Source organism: Sphaeramia orbicularis, chromosome 9 (genome assembly GCF_902148855.1).
Source record: "Sphaeramia orbicularis chromosome 9, fSphaOr1.1, whole genome shotgun sequence".
In the NCBI taxonomy this organism is placed as follows: Eukaryota; Metazoa; Chordata; class Actinopteri; order Kurtiformes; family Apogonidae; genus Sphaeramia; species Sphaeramia orbicularis.
Window position 1 is genome coordinate 3441271 of NC_043965.1, and position 27654 is coordinate 3468924.

Consider the following 27654-nt stretch of genomic DNA (forward strand, 5'->3'; position numbering starts at 1 on the left):
CTATCCGAACCGGTACTTAGGCCAGTACTTGACTTGTGTCCGTCTGGGTATTGTCCCCGCGTGGACGTTCGCCCTGGGCGTTAGCGGAGGCGGAGGTGGAGTTTTCCGCCTTTCTTTGCTTTTGTCCGTGATGGTGAACCCACGCTCGCCGTTGTCGTGAAGGCCGACCCGGGGCAGGAAATGCTGTGGACACGTGCTGGGACTTGACCCGTGGACTGGAGCCCATTTTGGCCTTGCCCCTCTTGTTGAGGGCGACGAACCACTGGCGTCCAGTGCGGTGGTTCCTGTGGATGACCGAGGCGTAGGTGTTGTAGCTGTTCTCCTGGAACGCTCCCTGAACTTACAGTCGTCTGTGAACCATTCCTGGAAGAGAACCGCACAAAGGTCGTAAAAAGGGGAGAGTAGAAGAAGAACCTGTAAACACTGGAGGAGGTTCATTTTCACCTTCACGCCGAACAATAACTCATCATAGTTACTGTCATTATGTTTTTTCTCTGCTTTTTTTATTTTTATTTATTTTTTGGTGAATAAAGACAAACGGTGATAGAACAGAGTAACAGAGATAAATGAACCCTGTAAAGCCTGAACCATTAAATCACTGATGGAAAATTCCAGTTCTTTGAAACTGGAGCCTTTATTGGTTCTTCTGAACAACCCCCAAAATTTTTTTTTCCAAATATGAGTTTCCATGTATGCATCAAAAAAACAGTTGTTTTTCATTCTTTCGATTGTACACACAAATTAAAAATTGGAAATAAGCAAATGGACCAAATGTCGGGTTTCATGGGGACATTTTTTATATTATTTATTTAATATATTTTTATTATTATGTTTTCTTCATCTCGTGTCCGTTTTGCCTCGTCGTGTCTTTTGCTGGTTTTTTCATTTTAATCTTGTACATGATCTTCCTTTTGCATCATTTCTGTCTTTTTTGTTGTTTTTGTTTCTTACATCTTTGGTTCAGGCCTCTCAATCTGCGTATTAATGGTTCTTTTCATATTCAATTGAGAATCCACAATCAGAAACAAAAAAAAGACTTATTTCATTATTCATGTACAAATCAAAAATAAAAAACAGAGGGGTTTTTTTTCATGCTTTTGATTGTATGCACAAATAAAGAATTGGAAATAAGCAAATGGACCAAATGTGGGGTTTCAGTCAGTGTATATGTTGGTAATTGGATTTTTCTTTTCAGAAACAAACAAAAACTATGGCTAATTGATTTTTGTTTTAAAATGCAAGAATTAAAATTTGGATATCGAAAGAATGAAAAATAATTTGTTTTTTTATTTTTGATTTGTACATGAATAATGAAATAATGAGTAATTTTTTCGTTTTCTGATTGTGGATTCTCAGTTGAATATGAAAAGAATGAATGATACACAGATGTGAATGTAGCCTTAATCTGTATCTGTACCTGAAGATAGAAATGAAATCCAGAGTTATGTAACAAAAAAAAAAAAAAAACCTCAGGATAATTTGGCTGAGTTTTCATAGGTGTAGTTGTGGTGAGAAGATTTGGCGTCGACTCTTTCCATCCATTCAAACGTGTCAGTAAATGTAAAGCCATGCGGATGTAGTCTGAGCTGCAGATAATCGCTGAACGTTCTCTGTTTTTGGGCCTAAAAATATCTGGGGTGGGAACCTCTTCCATGTACCCAGGGATGCGGTGGTCCTGCTGCAGCCGCTCAGTCCCATTCAGAACTAAAACAAACTGTTCTGCTTTGCTGAAGAGTGCAGCATAGCAGAAAATGATGCCATTACAGCGTTTGTAAACATGCCAGTCACAGGAGAGCAGGCGGAGGCAGCGGAACAAAAGCACAAACATACGAGTTCTTCAGAGCCACCCACTTCTGCTTTGGCTGTTGTTTTTAAAGACGATTAGGAAACTGTACAGAACCCAAAGAGGGGCTGCTGCGGGTGGACGGCACAGATTCAACCCAACGCAACATACAGGCTCTGGTACCAGCCTGGGAATTACACATGTGGAAACAAACCCAACGGAGCATGAGCGTACACAACACACACACACACACACACACACACACACACAGTCATGTATGAGCACATGCAGACGGTGAAGACGCTCTGGCTCCTGCTGCGTCTCCGAGGCTTTAATGGCCGCTGTAGGATTCCTCCGCTCTTCCAGTTCCAATCTGAATGCTTGTACAGCTGTTTAACCTGGCGCTCGCCCGGCCTGGATTGGTCACACTCTGTTAAAAGGACCTTTCCCATGATCCTCGGGGTGAGCCGTGTCGACAGCAGAGGTGGAGACTTCATAAAGACTAATATTTCAACCCGCCTATACCAGGGGGTGTCCAACATGTGGCCCAAAACCAGTCCGCTAAAGGGTCCAAACCGGCCTGCTAAAGGGTCCCAACCGGTCCGCTAAAGGGTCCAAACCGGCCTGCTAAAGAGTCCAAACCAGTCACTAAAGAAGGGTCCAAACCGGTCCGCTAAAGGGTCCAAACCGGCCGCTAAAGAGTCCAAACCCAGTCCGCTAAAGGGTCCAAACCGGCCTGCCTAAAGGGTCCAAACCGGTCCGCTAAAGGGTCCAAACCGGCCTGCTAAAGGGTCCCAACCGGTCCGCTAAAGGGTCCAAACCGGCCTGCTAAAGAGTCCAAACCAGTCCACTAAAGAAGGGTCCCAAACCGGTCCACTAAAGGGTCCAAACTGGCCCGCTATAGGATCCAAAACCGGTCCGCTAAAAGGGTCCAAAACGGCCCTGCTAATGAGTCCAAACGAGCCCGCTAAAAGGTCCAAACCGGCCCACTAAAGAGTCCAAACCGGTCTGCTAAAGAGTCCAAACGGGCCTGCTAAAGGGTCCAAACCGGCTTCCACATGCTCTGGAATTTCCCCCTGTGGGCTAAAAAAGCATATCTTATCTTATCTTATCTTATCTTATCTTATCTTATCTTATCTTATCTTATCTTATCTTATCTTATCTTATCTTATCTTATCTTATCCAACGCCATTTGATCACGTGTCAATTCACGCCAAGCTGTGCGGTCCACATATCCGTAACCATAACCTTCAGTGCGTGGTATTTGACGCAGCTTGAACATTCACCTGGAAAGCTTATGATGCGTACAGAAACACACCAGTTAAAAGCGTCGTGTAATTTACGCGAGTCATGAAATCCCATGCTGCTGGTACCTGATGATTTGCACATTTATACTAAAAAAAAAAACAAACAAAAAATGCTGTAGCACAGGGATGCTAACATGAGGGATGAATTTGAAAACAATCACTGGTGTTGAACTGGTTTTAGTTCAGGTTCCACATACAGACCAATACGGTCTAAATTAAAATAATCGCATAATCATCTATAATATTGACGACTACAATTTTTTCTTTGTTTTAGTGCAAAAAACAAACAAACATTAAATTATGAAAATATTCACATTAAAGTATAACCTGAACAAATGTGAACAACCTGAAATGTGTAAAGAAAATTAAATACAATTTTATCAGTATTCTGACTAATATTAAATATTTTATGTAACATTGTGTGTAATGCACATGTACAAATAATAACTTGAGGCATAATATAATTAAAACTGCATTTATTTTTCTTAAGAAATTTCAGTTTCTTCTGGTTATTCAAATCTTTTATGTGACAGTTTGTAAGCGGAAATATTTTCATATTTTAATGTTTTTGTATTGCACTAGAACGTAGAAAAAAACTTTGTTGCATTTATGAAATGTTGTCACGATACCAATAATATCACCCACTAGTGGATTTTGGATGATTTTGAATTATTTTTGTCCATTTCTATCAGTTTTGTTGTTATTTTGTCAATTTCTTTAATTTCGTTTAGTATTTTGTCCATTTCTATTAATTTTGTTTCCTATTTATGTTTATTTTTTTTTATTTTGTTTATATTTTGTTCATTTCTATTAATTTGTTTATTATTTTGTCCTTTCTATCAGTATTGTTTATTTTGTTAATTTCTATTAATCTTGTTTGTTATTTTGTCAATTTCTTTTAATTTTGTTTATTATTTTGTCCATTTCTATTAATTTGTTTGTTATTTTGTCAATTTCTTTTAATTTTGTTTATCATTTTGTCCATTTCTATTAATTTTGTTTCCTATTTATGTTTATTTTTGTTCATTTTGTTTTTTATTTTGTCCATTTCCATTAATTTGTTCATTATTTTGTCAATTTCTATAAATTGTCTTTATTATTTTGTCCATTTCTATCAATTTTGTTTGTTATTTTGTCAATTTCTATTAATTTTGTTTATTAATTTGTCCATTTCTATCATTTGTTTCCTCTTTATGTTTATTTTGGTTCATTTTGTCGTCTTTTTCCAGTTTCTATTCATTTCCTTCACTCTATGCTTGTTCATCGGATGTCCCGTGACCTTTGACCTCTCCACAGATTCGTTTGTGATCCTCGCTGAGTGGGTCACGCGCCTGGTGTGCATCTGTCTCTCGCTTATCGTTTCACCAATAAATTGCCGCCGTGGAAAATGTAAATATTAAATATGACAGACCGACGCAGCGAGGTCGGTTGGCGGTGTCACCTGACCTGTGGCGAGGGGCCCGGTCCGACGGCGGCCCCCGAGGTTACGTCGTGAGGCGTTTCAGTAGCAGAGTGCAGCTGTAGCCACAGATTGGTAGTTTTAGCTTTAGACAAATATTTCTCCGAGGCAGAGCTGCACAGGAGGCAAAAATATAGCACCGACTGTAACGAGTGAAGCCGAAGGAAAAGGTTCTAACAGAAAAAGGAGGAAATGATCATACTGAAATGCAAAGGTAGACTTAAGACAGGATATTTTATTGGATTTTACGTTTAGTATGTGTCTTTATCACATCCTCATTCTTATGTTTCTTATGTACATGTGAAATAACCTCTTATTATCGCTGTCAGTGCTGTTTCTGTCCCTGGGGAGGGGCCATAATCCCACAGATATAAAATACAATATTATTCTAATGAGAAAAAATAAATAAAATCAAGGCAAAAAAAAAGCAAATTTTCCTGAAGTTCTGTCCTCTATGACCAAAACAAAACAATCTGACGCCATTTTGATGCAAAAAAGTGAAGATATTTTCCTAATTTCTCTATTGAATAATAAAATATGATTTTTTTTTTTTTTAATTACCCTATTTTTTTTATGGAGTTACAAAAAGTCCACTCAGCTGGACACCATGCGTTTAATTTTTGAAGCAAAGAAACATGTATTTGCTGTCATACTGTGTGAAAACTATGAAATAAATGTTTTTTGTTTTTTTTTTAATGTTGATAATCTGATGTTTTCTCACATTTTAACAAACTATAATAGTAGTTATTACACACTCAAATAATATGCAAAAAACAACAAACACACAACAACTTCTTGTTTAAAAAAAACAAACAAACCTGTTATTTACAGTCTTATAACAATTAGCAATTGATTTACACTCAAATATGTTAAAAACAGATCAGGTTTCTAAAGAACTGCAAAGTTACAGTAATGGTATGAATTGCAGTGTATTATGGGATGGTGCATAAGTATCCACTGTGTTGGCTGATATGCAAATAAAACAACAAAACCCACAAATATACAAGAGAACAGCTGTAGAAAAAACTGTCCTCTGCAGTTACCACTATGCATGAAAGGGTTCATATAAAATGGCCTAAATCCTTCATCTGGGCTGATTTTCTACAGTCTTTGTTTCCTCTCAGACCACTTGGATTACAATATTCTAAAAAATAATTATGCTTTTTTTAGTCGATTATGTAAAAAAAACCAAACTATTAAACATTGTTACTTTATGTTATATCTGTGGTGGCATTGTGGTGTAGTGGTTAGCACTTCCACCACCCTAATGTGCTACATGCTAATGCTAATGCTAATGCTAGGTACTGGTGTGTATAATTGGTAAAATACGGACAAAACAAAGGACATAAAACTGATTAATCTTTAAAATGCTCTTTTCTGTAGCATTTGTCACCTGAAGTCAGTAAATTCACATGTACACTTTATATTCAGCAGTTATTCTTTATACCGCTTATTCTTGTTTTATTTTTACCTGTTTTTTTTTTTTTTTTAAACACATGGGATTTAACAAGGAAGAGAAAAACAGTTTCTCAATTCTTTGTATGGCTGGTGCATCTAGTGAAATAACAATAAAAGATCTTTCCATTTTTGCATAACTTACGGGTGGGGAAGCAAAATTTACAATGAACATTTTTGTTGTTTTTTCTCAGCAGGCACTACGTCAATTGTTTTGAAACCAAACATATATTGATGTCCTAATCATACCTAACACTATTATCCATACCTTTTCAGAAACTTTGGCCCATATGAGTAATCAGGAAAGCAAACGTCAAAGAGTGTGTGATTTGCTGAATGCACTCGTCACACCAAAGGAGATTTCAAAAATAGTTGGAGTGTCCATAAAGACTGTTTATAATGGAAAGAAGAGAATGACTATGAGCAAACTATTACCAGAAAGTCTGGAAGATACTATTAAAGAAGAATGGGAGAAGTTGTCACCCCAATATTTGAGGAACACTTGCGCAAGTTTCAAGAAGCGTGTGAAGGCAGTTATTGAGAAAGAAGGAGGACACATAGAATAAAAACATTTTCTATTATGTACATTTTCTTGTGGCAAATAAATTCTCATGACTTTCAATAAACTAATTGGTCATACACTGTCTTTCAGTCCCTGCCTCAAAATCTTGTACATTTTGCTTCCCCACCCTGTATGTGACTTAGCACATTGGTACCACAGCATCAGCACCTATTTTTTTGTCAAATATATAAAAAACTATTAAACTTTGCTACTTTAAGTAATATCTGGGGTGGGGTGGTGGTGTAGTGGTTAGCACTTTCACCTCACAGCACCTGTCCTCTCCTAATGTGCTACATGCTAATGCTAATGCTAATGTGTGTGTATTATGGGTAAAATGCAGAGATGGACAAAACGAAGAATATAGAGTGAGTTGACCTTTAAAATTTATCTTTTCTGTAGCATTTGTCACCTGAAGCAATTATAAATTTACATGTAATTACAATTAACCACATAATTTAATAACATACAACAATATTTTTGCACACTTATGTACATTCTTTAATTTCATATTGATAATATATTGTCTAGTACATATTGTACACATTGCTGTTCTAATTATGTCTTAATAAAGTGTTTTAATATTTGGTATACATATATTATGCATATGTTTGTATTTTTAGAGCTTTACATATATTTATATATTTTTTCTTTTTCTGTTGTACTGATAATTCTTTCCTGCTACTTTTTTAAATTATATTTGAGTGAAGTGACTGTGACACAAAATAATTTCCACCTGGGATTAATAAAGTTTTCTGATTCTGATAATGTGCTACATGCTAATGCCAATGCTAAGTAGTGTGTGCGTGCGTGTGTGTGTGTGTGTGTGTGTGTGTGTGTGTGCATTATGGATAAAATACAGAGACGGACAAAACAAAGGACATAAAGTGAGTTAACTTTTAAAATTGATCTTTTTTGTAGCATTTGTCACCTGAAGTCATAATAAATTCACATGTATTAATATTCTGCTATAGTTACCTCCACCAGGTGGTATTGTGATCACTTTGCTTTGTGTGTTTGTTTGTTTTTGTTGCTAACAGCAAGATAACTCAAAAAATTACGAACAGATCTGGATGAAAATTTCAGGAAATGTTGATACTGGCACAAGGAACAAATGATTAAATTTTGGTGGTGATCGGGGAGGGACGACTGATCTGCCTTAGCGGAGGTCTGTGCTCTCTGAGTGCTTTTCTTGTTTATTCTTTATACCACTTATTTTTATTCTATTTTATTTCTTTTTCTGTTGTATTGATAATTTCTTTCCTGCTACTTTTTGAATTATATTTGAATGAAGTGACATTTCTTTAATTTTCATATTGATAATATATTTTCCAGCACATATTGTACAAATTGCTGTTCTAATTGTGTCTTCATAGAGTGTTTTAATATGTGTATTTGGTATTCAAAGCTACAGCTATATATGTTTGTATTTTTAGAGCTTAATATATATATTTACATATTTTTTTTCTTTTCTGTTGTATTGATAATTTCTTTCCTGCTACTTTTTTAAATTACATTTGAATGAAGGGACTGTGACACCAAATAATTTCCCCCTGGGATTGATAAAGTTTTCTGATTCTGATTACACTGGTAAAACAACAAATGTATTGTTTCAGTTTTTTGAGCTGATTTAGGATAATTTTGGTGCTGAATCCAAAATCACATTAATTTTGCTCAATCAGGTCAACTTCCTGAACTCTGCTACATATTGGCTTTTGAACATTTTTGCTTACATTTATGGGCATTTTCACATCATATGATACAAATTCTTTCATATTTCTTGCAATAAACGAGTTCTGAAGATTTGACTTTTGCCAATTTATGATTAATTTGTTTTTAATATTACAGGTGAATGAAATGGCTTCGACTAGAAGATCTTGCAAAAATAAGCCTGACGTATTCTGCTACATCTGCGGTGAATACACCATTGTACCTAACAGGAATGAAGTCACAAGTTTCATAAAGTGTGCTTATCAATCTGATTTTGGTATTAATTATTATATTTTGTGAGAAATTCAAATTTTTTCAAAATCAAATTAACAAAAAAAACCTGACCTGATTGAGAAAAAACAGATGTCATTTTTGGATTTAGCGGTGCAAAATGGTCCGAATTCAGTTGAAAAAACCTCGACAACTTGCAAAAAACAATTTTTTGTAACCCAGTGTATATGCTAGTGCTAATGCTAAAGCTAATGCTAGGTACAGTGGTGTGTATTATGGGTGAAATGCACAGACTAAACATCCCCACAGTCATACCAAAGCCAGTCAAACTTCATCTTTTCTGTGTTTGGGCCGTTCTTCGACCCTTCCATAACTAGAGGTCGAATCATTGCATTTTTTTTTTAATAATCTGTGAAAATGTCCTGGCAACCCCCCCCCCCCCCGCTGACCCAGTTGAAACGTGGTGAAACAATAGCAGCAGCTGAGGGGGCATAAACCTCCGTCCCCACGTCAACACCAAGCAGCAGAGTGAGTGCGATAGTTTTCCTCCACATATTGATTTTCACTTGTGTGTATATATCAGGCGCTCCAGACAGGCCTTAATCTGCTCTTCCCATTAACACATGCTAATGGCCGCAGCCTGGATGTGCGCCGCTGCCAAACCTCCCGCTGATGCCGTGCTCCGGCCGGCATGCGGACAGATTTGGGCTTACTGCGCGTTCGGGGGGATTTCAAAGTCTCTGAAACTGTGGTCTAAAGATTACAGCAGTGTGCCCTGACATGGTGATGTTCCGATTTGGGGATTTTGTTTTGCAGCAAAGATGCAAAGCTATGCAAGAACTCATAAACAGAGTAAACAGAGCTGCGCTGGGCCAAGATTTGATGAGGAAATAGATCAGGTTCACCAGTCGGAAATAGACGGGACGGCAGCAGAGAAGGACATCAACAGAGTCCAGTATGGGTAAAAAAAGTGGTATATTTCACATATCAATAGTATAAAATAGATTTGTGCTCATAAATGTATTTGCACTTACAGTAAATGTTCTTTTGCACCTTCTCATTCTGAATATTACAGTTTGTTTTGCACCTTACAGTTTTATTTTGGCACATTACAGTTATTATCCAGATTCAGTACCCATGTATACTGTAATGGGTTTGCCCTTGTGTTCTATCTTTAATGTGTATCATGGAAACAATATATATAAATATATGTATGTTCTCTTTGGCTTTTAATTCAGTGTGAGAGGTTATCTATCTATCTGTCTTATTTATTATTTTGTTCTTTTTGTTAATTTTGTTCCCTATTTTATACACTTTTGTCCATTTCTGTCAATTTTGTTATTATTATTATTCATGTATATTTTTTGTAAATTTTCTATCTATCTATCTATCTATCTATCTATCTATCTATCTATCTATCTATCTATCTATCTATCTATCTATCTATCTATCTATCTTATTCATTATTTTATTCTTTTTTTGTTAATTTTGTTGCCTATTGTGTTAAATTTTGTTCATTTCACATTAATTTGGCTGATGCTTATGTTTGTACATTGTACCAGTGTACATCACTACATCTCTTTTTACCATTATTTTTTAATTATCTATTTATCAAGCCGACATACTTTCCATTATTTTGTCCATTTCTATCAGTTTTGTTTATTTTGTCCATTTCTATTAATTTTGTTTATTATTTTGTCCATCTCGCTCTCTCCCTCTCTCCCATCTATCTATCTATCTATCTATCTATCTATCTATCTATCTATCTATCTATCTATCTATCTATCTATCTATCTATCTATGATGGAAATAGAATCCAGAGTTTTGTAACTTCATGCAATTGGGAACGATAGGAAACAAACAAACAAAAAAAATCAGCCTCAGTATAATTTGGCTGAATTCTCATCGGTATAATTGTGGTGAAAGACTTGTTCCATAAATGAGATTTATTTGCCAGTAAAAATATTTGTAACTTATAAAATGCTGAGTGCTATAGAATAGAATAGAATAGAATAGAATAGAATAGAATAGAATAGAATAGAATAGAATAGTTACTTTCACTATAGTAAATGGGTGTTTGTTTTATATTTTTTATTTTCTATTTTAGTTAAATGATTATACTACATTATTTATTGTTATTCTACTTTTTATGTCTTCTATTTTAATTGCATTGCATTTAGTAACATGTTGAGAGAGAACTTACATCTCAGTTCTCTGTATGTCCTGTGTGTTAGTAAATTGTCAATAAAAAAATCTTATTTTATTCTAGTAGATGGTTAGATGTGGTAAAATATATATATACATATATTATTTACAGTCAGAATGTGAAAAATATTTTTAGAAATTTAAAGGGAGAACATTTAAAATCATAGATATGGATTTAAAAAAAAAAAAAAAAAAAAAGCCTCAGATATGGTTTTACTGAATTTCTCTTAACATTTATGTTGTTTTTTGTTTGTTTGTTTGTTTGTTTGTTTGTTTGTTTGTTTGATCCAAAACTATGATTTTAAATGCTCTACCTCTAAATCTTGAAAATATCTTCCATGCTCTGACTGTAAATAATAATTTTCTTCCACAACTAACCATCTACTTTCTTCACATCTCACTGAGGAAGAAAAATCAACGATTAAACTTTAAGGACATACTGATGTTTATAAACTATATGGACAAAAGTATTGGGACACAACATGTCAACAGCTGTGACATGTCCTGTTCATGAGGATTTCAGATAAAAACAATATTTCTTTACAGTTTAATGGTCGATTTTTCTTCCTCAGTCAGATGTGAAGAAAGTAGATGTTAGTTGTGGTAGAAAATTATTATTTACAGTCAGAGCAGGAAAAATATTTTAGAAATATGGAGGAAGAACATTTAAAGTCACAGTCACGGATAAAAACAAAACAATCAATGTTGAGAGAAATTCAGTGAAAACCATGTCTGGGGCATTTTGGAAGGAAAGATAACAATTTAAACCAAACTAATGATATGTATCCCATAATATAAAACTATATATTTTCATTAGTCATTATTATTTTGTACCCAGACCCCTGTTAGAACAGAAACACCTGAATCCACTGTGTCCACATACTTTTGTCCACATGTATATCATTTCTGTGGACGTGTGTGTTCACAGTGAACAGAATGAAGTGTGTGTTGGACTCACGGTGGCGTGGAGTCGTCCTCTTTTATTCATGGCCAGGAATCTGTTACTGTAGACCCCTCTGATGCCGATGACCCCCTGAGAAACCGCAAAGAGCTCCAGGACACCTGGGAGGACAGACCACATGACCTGGTGATTGACGGGCCACGGTGCGCTGTATTTTTACCCCCTCGTCAGTTCCGGGGGGTCCAGTCCAGTGTCAGCGATGTGGCACTAAATTCACCGTCATGTTGGACTAACAACTGCCAACATCAATCTGTAGTGATAAGTTTAGCCTTTAATGGACTGTTCCTGCTATATTTAAGAAGCATAACCTCTGGAGCTTTTATCATCCTTAAAGAAAGATCAAGACCCAGAAATACTTTTATGGAAACGCCTGATTTTTCCTAAGTAATCACCATTATTCTAATATTATCCTCTATACTTTGCTTTTTTTCAATGTAAACCAGTATTTTCCCCATATTTAATTCACTGGTCATGCAGATGTTCATTAACCCATAAAGACCCAGAGTATGGAAGTATATCTGTGTCATCAGATTCTGAATTATAAAGTCATTGAATTTGTAGCACTGAACTTTTTTTGCACTCAAATTAAGTATCTGAATTTTTTTTTTGCCCTGAAATTAAGTATCTAACTTTTTTTTTTGCACTGAAATAAAGTATCTGAATTTTTTGTCTCTGAATTCAACTATGTTCAAAAATAAAGAATTTAAAAAAAAAAAATTCAGATGCAAAAAATTCAGACACTTAATTTCAATCTACTTCCATACCAGTGCTACTTTTGTGGCACTTCTGTATTTCTACCTTTCTTAACTGGTTCATCACTATTTTATAAATTAATATTATCCTCTGTATTTTGCATTTTTTTGGTGTAAATCATGTATTTTCCTATATTTAATTCAGCAATCATGTAGATGTTCATGAAAACTCAGAGTAAATTTAAAGTTTATTATATCAAAACAGAGAAAAATGTAGAAAAAGTTACTTTTTCAGTAAAGGTATTGCTAACTGAATGTAAAAACAAGTGTCTCTGTCCATTGTCATTTTGTGGCAGTTTCCAAAAAAATTTTTTTCTTTATATTTAAGTTTTCTTAAGTGATTTATCACAGTGTATAATGACATAATGTTCTGTAATTTGTGTTTTTTCAGTGAACATCAGGTGTTTCCTATATTTAATTTATTGATCATGTAGATGTTCATAAAAGTTCAGATTAAAGTTGGAGGTTATTGAATCACAAACAGAGAAAACTGAAGAAAAGGGACTTTTTCAGTAAAATATATCATTATCAGTGTGTCCATCCACTGTCACTGATCCAACTCCATGGGTTTTACTGGTGAATCAATGTTGTAGAAGATGACGGTGTTTCCACGGTAACTACGGAGCCTCTGAATGTCCAAATATGGTCATATCTGATGACCATGAAAAGATGAAGAACTGTATTTTACACCAATTATTTCCATGTATTGATAGGATTAGTGGATCAACAGGTATTAAACTGTTTACATCAGTAGATGGTTTGTGTCACTGGTTGCTGTTTGGGTCTTAAGTCTCAGAGTAAATTCAAAAGTTATTAATATCAAATCAGAGAAAACTGAAGAAAAAGTGACCTTTTTCAGCAAAATATACCAAGAACTAGACATAAAAACTAGTATTTATAACCTCTGCATTTGTTCAGTTTATGGTTATTTTGTTCAGGTAACTTATTATTCTGTTGATGTATTATTAATTTTTGTCCATTACATTGATTATTTTGGCTGTTTTTGTTCATTTTGTGGCTTATTTTATTCTTTATTATTGTCATTTTAGTCAATTAGTCATTTTTGTTCTTTTAATTATTGCTTAATATAAAACAAGTGTCTCCATCCACTGTCATTGATCCAGCTCCATGGGTTTTACTGGTGAATCAATGTTGTAGAAGATGACGGTGTTTCCATGGTAACTACGGAGGCTCTGAATGTCCAATATGGTCATATCTGATGACCATGAAAAGATGAAGAACTGTATTTTACACCAATTATTTCCATGTATTGATAGGATTAGTGGATCAACAGGTATTAAACAGTTTTAGATCAGTAGATGGTTTTGGTTTTTGAGGGTTAACAGAATAAATACAGGGTTCTGGATGGTATAAAACAGTGAACTCTGCTAATTTTTCAACTATTTTATGCATTCTCTCCTCACTTTTAGAAGGATTTGTTCACTTTCATGCTGTATTTCAAGTCTTTTTGGGTTAATTTTTTCCTTATTTTTCAATTTTTATTGTCATTTTACAAGTTTTTGTACATTTTATCCTATGAATATTTGATGTAAAACTGCCTTTTTCCTCTAATTATTTCCATGTATTGATAGGATTAGTGGATCAACAGGTATTAAACAGTTAGATCAGTAGATGGTTTTGGTTTTTTGAGGGTTAACAGAATAAATACAGGGTAATGGAAATGATGAACTCTCATTTTTCAAGTATTTTACTCATTTTTCTCATCACTGTAGAAGGATTTGTCACTTTAATTGCATATTTAAGGTTTTTTGGTTAATTTCTCCCTTATTTTCAAGTATTTTGCTCATTTTATTCTCATTTTCAAGTTTCTATTCCTTTTATCCTATGAATAATTGAGGTAAAGCTGTATTTACACCAATTATTTCCATGTATTGATAGAATTAGTGGATCAACAGGTATTAAACAGTTTAGATCAGTAGATGGTTTTGGTCACAGCAGTTGTTTGAGTCTCAAAATATTTTTTATTTTGTACAATTTTTTTCACCGATCTAAAGGAATTACACAAAGCTAATAAATATCATCTGATTTCTCTCACTTTAACTCATGTATCATGTAAAAATGATTCATATCCTGAAAAAATTACATATATATCAGAGTCCAAAACCTCCCGACCACAGCCATCCAAGTGTAAGTTGTTTAAGCTGAACATACAGTCGACTCTATCCTCTGTTATACACCCAAGGTCTGCACTGACTCCGCCGTATTGACAGGAATTTAAGCTAAAGTCATTTATCTTGAACTTTCCAGAACTTTTCTATTTCTAACCATTTTTGTTCTACATTTATTTGCTCTGGGAATAAAACCCGACTGCAGCGATCCCACTCATTACATCTGAATCAGTCGAGATGAGAAGAAAAGGAAAGACTTGTCAGGATTCAGTCCAAACTCAGTCTTTTCCCATCATGCACTGGGCTTTTGCAGCCACTGGAGAGAAACTGAATGAAGTTTGTCGTTTATAACCACGTGACGTCAGAGGAAGTCAGGGTCATGATGGACAGAAATCTGCATTATGGATAAATGTGGATGATCAGAAACCAGCCTGATGTTGAAGGACTTACAGCAGGGATATTTTACTTCTTTTTTTTTTTTTTAAATGGAATTCTTCCTTTTCCCACATTCCCCTGTGGGTCTCCATAAACTGTAAATGCTCTGCTTGGGTCTGAATTCTTCATTCATTCAACTCCACAGGTCCATCTTCAACCCTATTTCTGAGTAATGACACCAGAAAGGTGGTTTGGAGCGCTGGCCCTTTAAATGCACTTGAGACACTTCAGGCCCCGCCCCCCTCCAGGTTATTGGCTGTGCTGCTCTGTCCCGTTCAACCAGCAACTGAATATTTTAGGTAATTTTGGACACATTTTCAGCCTGGACTACAACCGCTGCTGCTGACAAACAATTCTGTCGAACTGGAGAAATGTTCGTCTGAAGTCTGGACCTTAAATGTGCAAATGTCGTAACTAGTTATAGACGGAACAAATTAAACAGGACATAAAACAGGCTGTAGAAATCCACTGGATTTTGCTCAAATGAATATAAAGATAGTTTTGCAGCAGCTGGAGGGTTCAAATTCAAACTGTCTGAACTATTAGAGTCCAAATACACAAAGAAATGAAGCACAGACTAAGAAAAGTGGGTTTAGATCAGGGGTGTCAAACTCATTTTAGTTCAGGGGCCACATTCAGGCCAATCTGATCTCACCTGGGCCAGACCAATAACATAATAAATGAAAAAAGTAAAATTACATGATGAAAATGTTTACATCTACAATGTTTCCTGTATAACACGAACAACCTGAAATGTTTTAAGAAAAATAAGTGCAATTTTAACAATATTATGCCTCAGTTTATCATTTACACATGTACATTACAAGTTACATTACAAGTACAAATACACAAAACATTAGTAACAGGCAGCATATTGGTAAAATTACACTCACTTTTCTTAAGTCTTTTCAGTTTGTTCATATTTGTTCAAGTTGTTCACATTTTTTGTAAAGTATAGTTTGTAAATGTGAATATTTTCATGTAATTTACACAAAAGGCGTAAATGTATGACGCAGATCTGGAACAAACTACCAGAAAATCTCAGGTCTGAGATCTGAGAGTCTGAGTTCTGTTCAGTGCAGGTTCCAGACTCACCTGTTCACTGGGTTCTGGTTCTGGTTCCAGACTCACCTGTTCACTGGGTTCTGGTTCCAGCTGACTAAAAGGATTTTGACTTTTTACATTTTAGATTCGCTTTCGAAACTCTGCACTGCAACTCTTACTTTAATATGTGTTTTTATTTATTTATTTATTTATTTATTCATTTTTATTTTATGTGTTGTTTTCTTACTTGCTGTTTTTAATCACCTTTTACGTGTTTCTTTTATAATGTTTTACATGTGTTTCTTTTTCCCTGTCGTTGTATTTCAGGTTCCTGTGTGAAGCACCTGAACTGCCTTGTTGCTGAAATGTGCGATACAAATAAACTTGCCTTGCCTTACATTTTTTCATGAATTAGAGTCCTTTTCAGATGCTTTTTAAAATTTTTTTTTTCCATATCTGTCCATTTATTATCATTATTATAGGTGATATATACTTAAAACACCTTCACACACAGTCTAACACAACTTCAGCATCTGTACAATCCTGCACACTGCACTTAACCTTCCACAGTGTTTTTTTTTTTTTTTTTTAGTCTCTACTGTTTTTAATCACACTGTTATTTATTTATTTATTTATTTATTTATACATATATACTAATATTGTCTTGTATCTTTTTTTATTATTATCATGTGGAGCAGAGTAGTAGCCCCACAGCAATTTCGTTGTAACTTTTGTCCAATGACAATAAAGGCTATTCTATTCTATTCTATTCTATTCTATTCTATTCTATTCTATTCTATTCTATTCTATTCTATTCTAAAACAGTGTGTTACAGCAATTTTTTTATTTTTTTTTATCATATTTATAATGAAAAACAACTGTAAATGGGCATAACTAAACTTATGAGGTTATAGAAATAACCTTTCAACTATTTTACATGTACTCAAATGTTTTTCTCAACTGTGGGGGTGCTAGCACATGGGGGGGGGGGGGGGGGGTTAACGTGGTCGTGCATGTGTGCGTTAGCGACTACTATGTACATCACATTTTAAATCATTTGGCTCATACTCCCCCAGCTCATGTGTCAGATTGAGGTCCATTCTTGGGGGGGGGGGGCATATTATCCAACACATTTTCAGGGGCAGCAGATAGTCAGTGATGAGGAGTTCACTTTCACTTTCTCACAGCTTCATCTACACGTCCTCCACATACAGATCTGTCACGTTATTTGTAGAATTAGGTACTGAGGAGCAATCGAGGTCCATGGGAGGGGGGGGGGGTTATTATATGTAGATCAGTAGATCACAGCTGACCTACAAAGGCTCAAACATTTAGTAACGGACGCAATATTGTTGGAATTGGAACTAAAATGACTTTGACACACTTGACAGTTTGTCACAGTTTAGAGTGAAGAGATGAAAATAAGCAATAGAATGGACTTAACCCTTAAAAACCCAAAACAAACAAACCACCACAACCAAACCATCTACTAATATAAACTGTTGACTACCTGCTGATCCACTAATCCTATCAAAACATGGAAATAATTGGTGTAAAATACGGTTTTACCTCAATTATTCATAGGATAAAATATATAAAAACTTGTAAAATGAGAGTAAATTAGCAAATACGTGGAAAATAAAGAAAAAAATGAACCAAAAACCTTTAAATATGGTATAAAAACTGAACAAATCCTTCTAAAGTGAGAAGAAAATTAGTAAAGTATTTTAAAAATGAGGAGAATTCATCATTTTGTAACATCCAGAACTCTGTATTTATTCTGTTAACCCTCAAAACCAAAACCATCTACTGATCTGAACTGTTTAATACGTGTGGATCCACTAATCCTATCAAAACATGGAAAAAATTGATGTAAAATACAGTTTTCACTTCAATAATTCATAGGATAAATTTTACAAAAACTTGTAAAATGAGAATAAAATGAGCAAAATACTTGAAAAATAAGGGGAAAAAAAATGAACCAAATACCATGAAATGTGGCATTAAAGTGAACAAATCCTTCTAATGTGAGGAAAAAAATGAGTGAAATATCTGAAAAATGAGGAGAATTTATCGTTTTTATAACATCCAGAACCCTGTATTTATTCTGTTAACCCTCCAAAACCAAAACCATCTACTGATCTGAACTGTTTAATACCTGTGGATCCACTAATCCTATCAGTACGTGGAAAAAAATTGGTGTGAAATGCAGTTTTACCTCAATTATTCATAAGATAAATATGTAAAAGCTTGTAAAATGAGAATAAAATGAGCAAAATACTTGGAAAATAAAGAAAAAATTGAACCAAAAACCTATAAATATGGTATAAAAGTGAACAAATCCTTCTAAAATGAGAAGAAAATGAGTAAAATATTTGAAAAACTAGAAAAGCCCAATTTAATCATTTGTTTCTTGTGCCAGTATCAACATTTCCTGAAAATTTCATTCAAATCCATTCATAACTTTTCAGTTCTCTTACTAACAGACAAACAAACAAAAAAATTAATTAATTAATGGAGGTTAACAGAGTCACAAGCTGTTTTCAACACTTTGCATTGGTTAAATATTTCTAAAGCCATCATGCCAATGTGAAAATATATCACTTTACGCAAAAAAAAAAAAAAAAGACAAAAAATGGACTTATGAGGTGGGGACACTATGATAATAAATGTTGATAAATCACTAAACAAAGGTTAAATAGAGAAAAATTAATTTGGTTGAGCAGACACAAAAGTAGCGCTGAGTTCCACAAATGCAGAGAACTACCTTCTAGTGTTAAATCTGAGGGAAAAAAATCGCTTGTTTGGGACTAAAAACACGATAAGTCAACTCAGACTCCATAAAGCAGAGTGGGGACTGGATCATCATAGTCACTTTTCCATTGACCCTCAAATTGCACAAATAAAACTTGCGCATAAAAATTTACCTGATAGAAAAACGACAATTTCACCTAAACTCTCATTTTTGATTAAAAGTTTTTGCGGGCACAGCACAAATGGTACATCACGCAAAACTGCAATGGAAAGACCTTTTTTCGCAACTAGAGTCAGTGAATTAAAAACCTGGATGATGACGTACGTTACAACAAACGAAGAAAAACATGTGTCAGTATGTGGGACACACCAGGAAACCCGATAATTTTGTTAATTTAGTACGAGTTGAGATGTAATATATAATAATAATGAATATATCTGTAAATCAACACCATATTTACGTTTGTCGTCATGTTTATGGAATGACTTCTCGTGTCATCTGCAATAACAAATAAACAAATCTCGCATTTGGATTTAATGGAAAAAACCAACATTACACAGTTCTGTTTTTTCGACATTTCATAAATATCGGTAAAGTTTTGCACAGATGTTCAATGGAAAAGTGACTAATGTGAACACTGCAAAATCTAAATCTGACCAAGTGTATTTGTCTCATTTCTAGTCCAAATATCTCGTCACACTTAAAATCAGACAGAATCACCTAAAGAAGAACTGTTCACTGAGATAGAAGAACTGATTTAGAGACATAGATCTGGAAAATCGGATTTCAAGAAATCTGACCGAGATAATTTTCACTTGTTCCACTGGCAGATTTTTTTGCTTAATTCAAGATTTTTTTTTTTTGCTTCATTCAAGATGTATTTTCTGCTTAATTCAAGATTTTTTTGTCTTATTCAAGATTTTTTTTTGTTTAATTCAGACTTTTTTAATTCAAGTTTTGGTTTGCTTAATTCAAGATTCTTTTTGCTTAATTCAAGATTTTTTTGCGTAATTCAAGATTCTTTTGGCTTAATTCAAGATTTTTTTTCTTAATTGAAGTTTTGTTTTGCTTAATTCAAGATTTTATTTTGCTTTATTCAAGATTTTTTTTTTACTTAATTCAAGATTTTTTTTTGCTTAATTCAACATTTTTGCTTAATTCAACATTTTTTTGTGTGCTTAATTCAAGATTGTTTTGGTTTATTTCAAGATTTTTAAATTTTATTTTATTTTATTTTTGTTTTGCTCAATTCAAGACCTTTTTTGCTTAAGTTAAAGATTGTTTTTGCTTCATTCAAGATTTTTTTGCTTAATTCAGATTTTTTTTTTGCTTAATTCAAGATTTTTCTTTTTGGCCTAATTCAAGATTTGTTTGCGTTAATTTTGCGCAGATGTCCAGTGGAAAAGCGACTACTACTGCAGGTTGAGTATCTGTACTTCCGTCAGTGTCTTCGTCTGATCGGAGCAGATTCAGTCCACGTCCGTCTTCCTGGCGCCAATCTGGAGACTGTGATGTGAGCTAACGCTAATGCGGCCTGATGCTAAAACCTTCTTCATATTACAGGTCTACGACGGCCGGTCTGCGGCTCGTCTCCAGAAACCGTGCCTGCAGGAGTCCAACCCACAATGGCTGTCGCCTTGAGCTCCATGTAACCTGACAACTCTTCTAAAGGGGGCCCGTGAAATGGAGGCACAAGTGCACTTTCACGGTCAGCTTCGGCTTTTTCGTCAGCGGAGGACGGCGAAAGGGATCTGAGGAGGCAGTAAAAACTGAAAATCGGATTTATGTGTTCGTCCTCCGGTCTGAGGACACATAGAGGACTGAGAAGACACAAAAAGAGTCCACGGTTACTCTGACACAGCTTCAGGTTCAGATACGGGAGGAGTTCGGACGACGAGTTCACAGCATTTTCATCAGAGCTTTAATTAGACACACTGGAAACAATCTAAACCTGACCAAGTGTGTTTGTCTCATTTCTAGTCCACATATGTCATCAGACTGAAAATCACACAGACTCGCCTGCAGAGGAACTGTTCAGTCAGATAGAAGAACTGGTTTATAAACAATAGAGCTGGAAAATCTGATTTCAACAAGTCTGACCAAGAGAATTTTCACTTGTTCCAGTGGCGGATTTTTGTTGTTGTTGCTGGATTCAAGATTTTTTTTTCTTTTTGTTTAATTCAAGATTTTTTTTTTTTTTCTTGATTCAAGATTTTTTTTGCTTAATTCAATTTTTTGTGCTTAATTCAAGATTTGATTTTACTTAATTCAAGATTTTTTTTTGCTTAATTCAACTTTTTTTTTGCTAATTCAACTTTTTTTTTTTGCTTAATTCAAGATTTTTTTTTTTGTTGCTTAATTCAAGTTTTTTTTCTTATTCAAGATTTTTTTCTTAATTCAACTTTTTTTTTTGCTTAATTCAGATTTATTTATTTTTTGCTTAATTTCAAGTTTTTTCTTAATTCAAGATTTTTTTGCTTAATTCAAGATTTTTTTTCTTAATTCCAGATTTTTTTTTGCTTAATTCAAGATTTTTTTTTTTTTCTTCTTAATTCAAGATTTTGGGGGTGGCTTAATTCAAGATTTTTTTGCTTAATACAAGATTTTTTTTTTTTTTTTGGCTTTAATTCAAGATTTTTTTTTCTATGCTTAATTCAAGATTTTTGTTTTATTTTTTTGCTTAATACAAGTTTTTTTTTTAATCAAGAAAGTTTTTTGCTTAAGTTAAGACTTTTTTTTTTTTTTTGCTTAATTCAAGATTTTTTTTTTTTTTGCTTAATTCAGGTTTGTTTGTTTGTTTGTTTGGTTTGTTTGTTTGTTTGTTTGTTTGTTTGTTTGTTTTGCTTAATTCAAGAATTTTTTTTTGGCTTAATTCAAAAAAATCTGCCAATGGAACAAGTGAAAATTTTCTTGGTCAGATTTCTTGAAATCAGATTTTCCAGATCTATGTCTATAAATCAGCTCTTATATCTCTGAACAGTTCCTCTTTAGGTGAGTCTGTCTGATTTCAGTGTGATGAGATATTTGGACTAGAAATGAGAAAAATACACTTGGTCAGAACTGGATTGTTTTCCAGTGTAAGGTTTACAAAATAAGAAAACAGGGTAAATCGACCCATCAAAAACTAGTCACAAACTTCTAGTATTTTTTTTGTTTGGTAATTTAGATGTTTATTGGACCTTTTAATAATATCCAAACAACGCATTTTGCCATTTTTATTTGATACATTGGGTGTTTTTGTAAAGTATCTTATACACCTGCAGTATCAAATCTGTAAGCAAATACAACTTGCGCAAAAAAATTGACCTAATGGAAGCCAACAATTTCGCCAAAAGTCTCATTTCTCGATTAAAAGTTTTTGTGCTGGCAAGAGGTGGTTTTTCAGGCATAGCGCAAAACTGCAATGGAAAGACCTTTTTCTGTAACTAGAGTCAGATGAAAGAAAAAAAGAACGGATGCTGACGGACGTTACAACAAGTGAAGAAGAAACATGTCGCGGTATGTGTGGACACACCAGGAAACCCAGTCATTTTTGAATTTAGTCCGAGATAGAGGGGTAATATATAATAATAATGAATATATCTGTACATCAACACCATATTTTCGTTCGTTGCCATGTTTATGGAATGACTTCTTGTGTCATCTTGCGATAATAAACAAATCATCACATTTGTGATTAAATGGAAAAACCGACATTATGCACTTCTGTTTTTTCAACATTTAGTAAATATCGGTAAAGTTTTGTGCAGATGTCCGATGGAAAAGTGACTACTGACAGTGGATGGACACACTGGGTTTATGTTCAGTTAATGAGAGATTTAACTAAAAAAGTCACTTTTTCTTCAGTTTTCTCTGTTTCTGATATAATAACCTCCACTTTAATCTGAGCTTTAATGAACACCTACATGAGTGAATTAAATATAAGGAAATACATGATTTTTCAATTAAAAACACAAAATACAGAGGATAATATTAGAATAGATGGTGATAAAGCACTGAAGAAAAGTTAATATGGAGAAAAATGAAACAAAAGTAGTCTTTATGGGTAAAAAAAAAAAAAAAAAAAAAAAAAAAAAACTGAACGTATTGAGTTAGATTGACAGAAGAAAAAATGACACTATTTCATTAGTGAAGTCAACAGCAGAGAGAGAGAGAGAGAGAGAGAGAGAGAGAGAGAGAGAGAGAGAGATAGATAGAGAGAGAGATAGATAGACTAGATAGATAGTAATAGATAGATAGATAGATAGATAGATAGATAGATAGATAGATAGATAGATAGATAGATAGATAGATTAGATAGATAGATAGAATAGATAGATAGATAGAATAGATAGATAGATAGATAGATAGATAGATAGATAGATAGATAGATAGATAGATAGATACATACATACATACATACATACATACATACATACATACATACATACATACATACATACATACATACATACATACTACATACATACATACATACATACATACATACATACATACATATTTATTCCTGGCTCCACAACACAAAGCTCTAATTGTTTTTCATATTCGGTGAAGGTAGAGGAAGTACATACATATAATCCTTCAACTGGAATCCTTCATGTATCTTCTGTGTTTCTGTTCAGTTTTATTCAACTTCTCTAATGCATATTTTTTGCAGCTTTAGTTGCTTTTCTGATTAGTTTTTCAGCCCCTTCCTGTCCAGTCAGTCCTTCAGAGCTTGAGTTTCACAGTATCTTCTTCAGCTCAATAAACTGTGAAAATGTCTGATCACAAAGATAATGTATATTCTGTGAGAGAGTGAATGAGGGAATGAATGCCTCATATATAAATGCAACACTGGATTATTGAATTGTATGGTAGGATTGTTTTTAAATGATGTATATTTTATATATGTTATAATTTTATGCATGGTTTGATCATTTTACCAGAGACTGGAGTTGAGGATTAGCACTAACTATAACTCTATATGCATCACATCAGCTGCAGACTTGTAACTATGTGTGACTACCTTGTCCCTGCCAAATAAATAAATAAAACAGGGCTCTTTTATGACTTTCTACACAAACATGGCTCTCACCAGACAGTGACACTACAAACATATGGTCATCTTATAGGATATGATGGATTTCTGTAAATTAAACCACAAAATGAGCTCAGAGTTAACATATACTGCAGTAAAATGACTGGAAAACATCCCATATTAAAAAACACTTTGGACTTCAGAAACATTTTGTACATGATACATAAGTGATTTTACTCACAGTTTCAGATAAACTTCGACTGATAAAGGAGCATATTCAGTGTTATGCTTCACTTTTACCAGAGGAATTCTGTATATTTCACCCACCACCCATCAAAACAATCAGCTAGTACAAACTTATTATTATTATTATTATTATTATTATTATTATTATTATTATTATTATTATTATTAGTATTATTATTATTATTAGTATTATTAGTATTATTATTATTATTATTACTGCTATTGTATAAGCAAATATAGATTCAATCACAGTTCCTGAATGATAACATTTAAGGGTTTCTTATCAAAATGTTTGTTTATGTTGAAATAAATCCGTTTATATGTTGCTTATTGTGATTAAATTTGTGTTTGGAGCCTTTCTAAGCCTGAAGAAAGAAGAAAATATTATGATAAAGTGGCACCAAATTCCAAAATTCTATATAAACGCATATATTTCGGCATTTCGTTAGCCTCATAGCATAACTGCCTAACTCATACACAAATGGACAAAAGTAAGTGGACACGCTGAATTCTGATGTTTCTTTTCAGGGGTCTGGGATACAAAACAGTAATGACTAATGTTATAATATAGTTTTATATTATGGGATAAATATCATATTGAGTGTTAATATTGACGTTTTTATGTCAAATCAGCATGAACAGGAATCTGACAGCTGTAGAAAAGAAAAGAAAAGAAAAGAATAAGCTACAATACAATACAATAAGATAAGACACAATAAGATAAGATGAGATAAAATAAGATTAAAAAAAAGATAAGCTACAATACAATACAAAACGATAAGGTAAGATAAGATAAGATAAGATAAGATAAGATAAGATAAGATAAGATAAGATAAGATAAGATAAGATAAGATAAGATAAGATAAGATAAGATAAGATAAGCTACAATATGATGCGATACGATACAATAAGCTATGATACGATACGATAAGATACGATACATAAATATTGGGACACATCATGTCTACAGCTGTAAGATGTCTTTATCATGATTATCTGAGATAAAAAAAACATCAATATTTCCTCAAAGTTTAAAGGGATTTTTCTTCCAGAGTGAGATGTGCAGATAAGTGCCTAGTTATGGCAGAAAACTATTATTTACACTCAGAGCATGAAAAATATTTTAGAAATGTAGTGGCAGATCATAGTCATGAATAAAAACAAAATCAGTGTTGAGAGAAAATCCATCTCAAGATAAGAATTCAAACCAAACTAACCAATGCACTGATATGTATCCCATAATATAAAAGTCATTTGTATTTAGTGTTTGGTTAGAAAAATGCCTGAATTCAACATGTCCACATACTTTTGTCCATATAGGTTAGCCATTTATGCTATATGAGGCCAATGGTTTCTTATGTCAGATCATGGATGTAAAAAAAAAAAAAAAAAAAAAAAATTAAATGGTTGGACTTAGATTTTTATGGTGGCCCAGAGGTGCAACAGCCCAAAAATTATCCACTATAAGAAAAAAAAAAAAGAGAACAACTTTTTCTTATAGTGGATAATTTTTTGGGCTGTTGTCTTTTTTTTCTTATATGGATAATTTTTTGGGCTGTTCTCTTTATATATTATATATATATATATATATATATATATATATTATATATATATATATATATATATATATGGATGGATAATTTTTTGTGGCTGTTGCACCTCTGGGCCAAACAATGGTCTGTTTGTCTATTTAAGATGGACTGGTTTGTTTCTGCTGGGTTTGTATTTGTCTATTTAAGGTGGACTGGTTTGTTTCTGCTGGGTTTGTATTTGTCTATTTAAGGTGGACTGGTTTGTTTCTGCTGGGTTTGTATTTGTCTATTTAAGGTGGACTGGTTTGTTTCTGCGGGGTTTGTATTAGTCTATTTAAGGTGGACTGGTTTGTTTCTGCTGGGTTTGTATTTGTCTATTTAAGGTGGACTGGTTTGTTTCTGCTGGGTTTGTATTAGTCTATTTAAGGTGGACTGGTTTGTTTCTGCTGTGTTTGTATTTGTTTATTTTAAGGTGGACTGGTTTGTTTCTGTTGTGTTTGTATTAGTCTATTTAAGGTGGACTGGTTTGTTTCTGCTGTGTTTGTATTTGTCTATTTAAGGTGGACTGGTTTGTTTCTGTTGTGTTTGTATTCGTCTATTTAAGGTGGACTGGTTTGTTTCTGCTGTGTTTGTATTTGTCTATTTAAGGTGGACTGGTTTGTTTCTGCTGGGTTTGTATTAGTCTATTTAAGGTGGACTGGTTTGTTTCTGCTGGGTTTGCATTTGTTTATTTTAAGGTGGACTGGTTTGTTTCTGCTGGGTTTGTATTAGTCTATTTAAGGTGGACTGGTTTGTTTCTGCTGGGTTTGTATTTGTCTATTTAAGGTGGACTGGTTTGTTTCTGCTGTGTTTGTATTAGTCTATTTAAGGTGGACTGGTTTGTTTCTGCTGGGTTTGTATTTGTCTATTTAAGGTGGACTGGTTTGTTTCTGCTGTGTTTGTATTAGTCTATTTAAGGTGGACTGGTTTGTTTTTGCTGGGTTTGTATTAGTCTATTTAAGGTGGACTGGTTAGTTTCTGCTGGGTTTGTATTAGTCTATTTAAGGTGGACTGGTTAGTTTCTGCTGGGTTTGTATTAGTCTATTTAAGGTGGACTGGTTTGTTCTGCTTGTTGTGATGACAGTCGGGCCCATCCTGCTGTCTGCTGCTGCACCTGTTACTTCCAGAAATAGTCCATACCTGCCAACATCCACCCCAGACACAAACAAGGCGCATCAAACGCCGGCATTTCACGCGGACGCACGGACTAAGTTTAGGCGCGCGGTGCCAGTTGGGGGGGGGGGGGGGGGGGGGGGGGGGGTGTAAATCATTATTATTATTATTTACTGGACTGGGATGGCGTTCACAGGAGCTACGGCTACAAACAAGAGTGGATGAATGAATTAATGAAAGGTAAATGTTGACATTAGTGCGCGTGCCAGCGGGGACGCACCGGCACCGGCGTCTCCGCGCGCGTGCGTCATGCGGGTGTTGGACTTACTCAGCTGGTTGGGCTCATGGCTGCCGTTGACTCTGCCGTCGGGATGAATCTGGAGATGGAAGCCGATGCCAACCCTACAGTAGAGCCTGCAAGTCCCGCGTCCGGACCGGATCCCCTCCTCCAGAAGTTGGCGCTCCACGGACACGCGCGAGGCTCCGGTGGCGGCGGCGGCGCAAAGCAAGTGAGCGAAGGTCAGAAGGTAGTGAGGAACATTCATTCTTCCAGACAGGACGCGCAGGCTAGGCCACCTCTAGCATTTTGGGTGAAGGATCCTGAGCTCTGAGCGCACACAGACACGCGTGGGGATCCGTGCGTCCGTGCGTGCGTGCGTCCGTGCGTGCGTGCGCTCCTGGGCATTACCCCCGGCTGCACGAGCTGCTGGAGCTGTTCGGATATTTATAACGCCAATGATCTCACTACTCGACGCATGCCCGAGCTCTAAAGGACGCTCTTTCATCCGGATTTTGTCGCCGTGATGCCGCTCCTGCTCCGCGCAGATCCACAGCACACACGCGTCAAGGGAACCCGCGCCTGGACGCACCGAGCGCGGCATTTTACGCACGGGGACGCATGGTTTTTTAATGGACGCGC

At 34.7% G+C, this 27654-nt stretch overlaps 1 protein-coding gene across 1 annotated transcript; it reads right to left on the reverse strand.

Annotated features, from left to right (window-relative positions):
* Nucleotides 1-27280, reverse strand: LOC115425990 (fibroblast growth factor 5-like). The gene is given in 5 exon segments (XM_030143899.1): nucleotides 1-183; nucleotides 185-330; nucleotides 333-363; nucleotides 11668-11771; nucleotides 27064-27280. Coding segments are annotated over 5 exon segments (681 nt in total).
* Nucleotides 27281-27654: the final 374 nt, after the last annotated feature.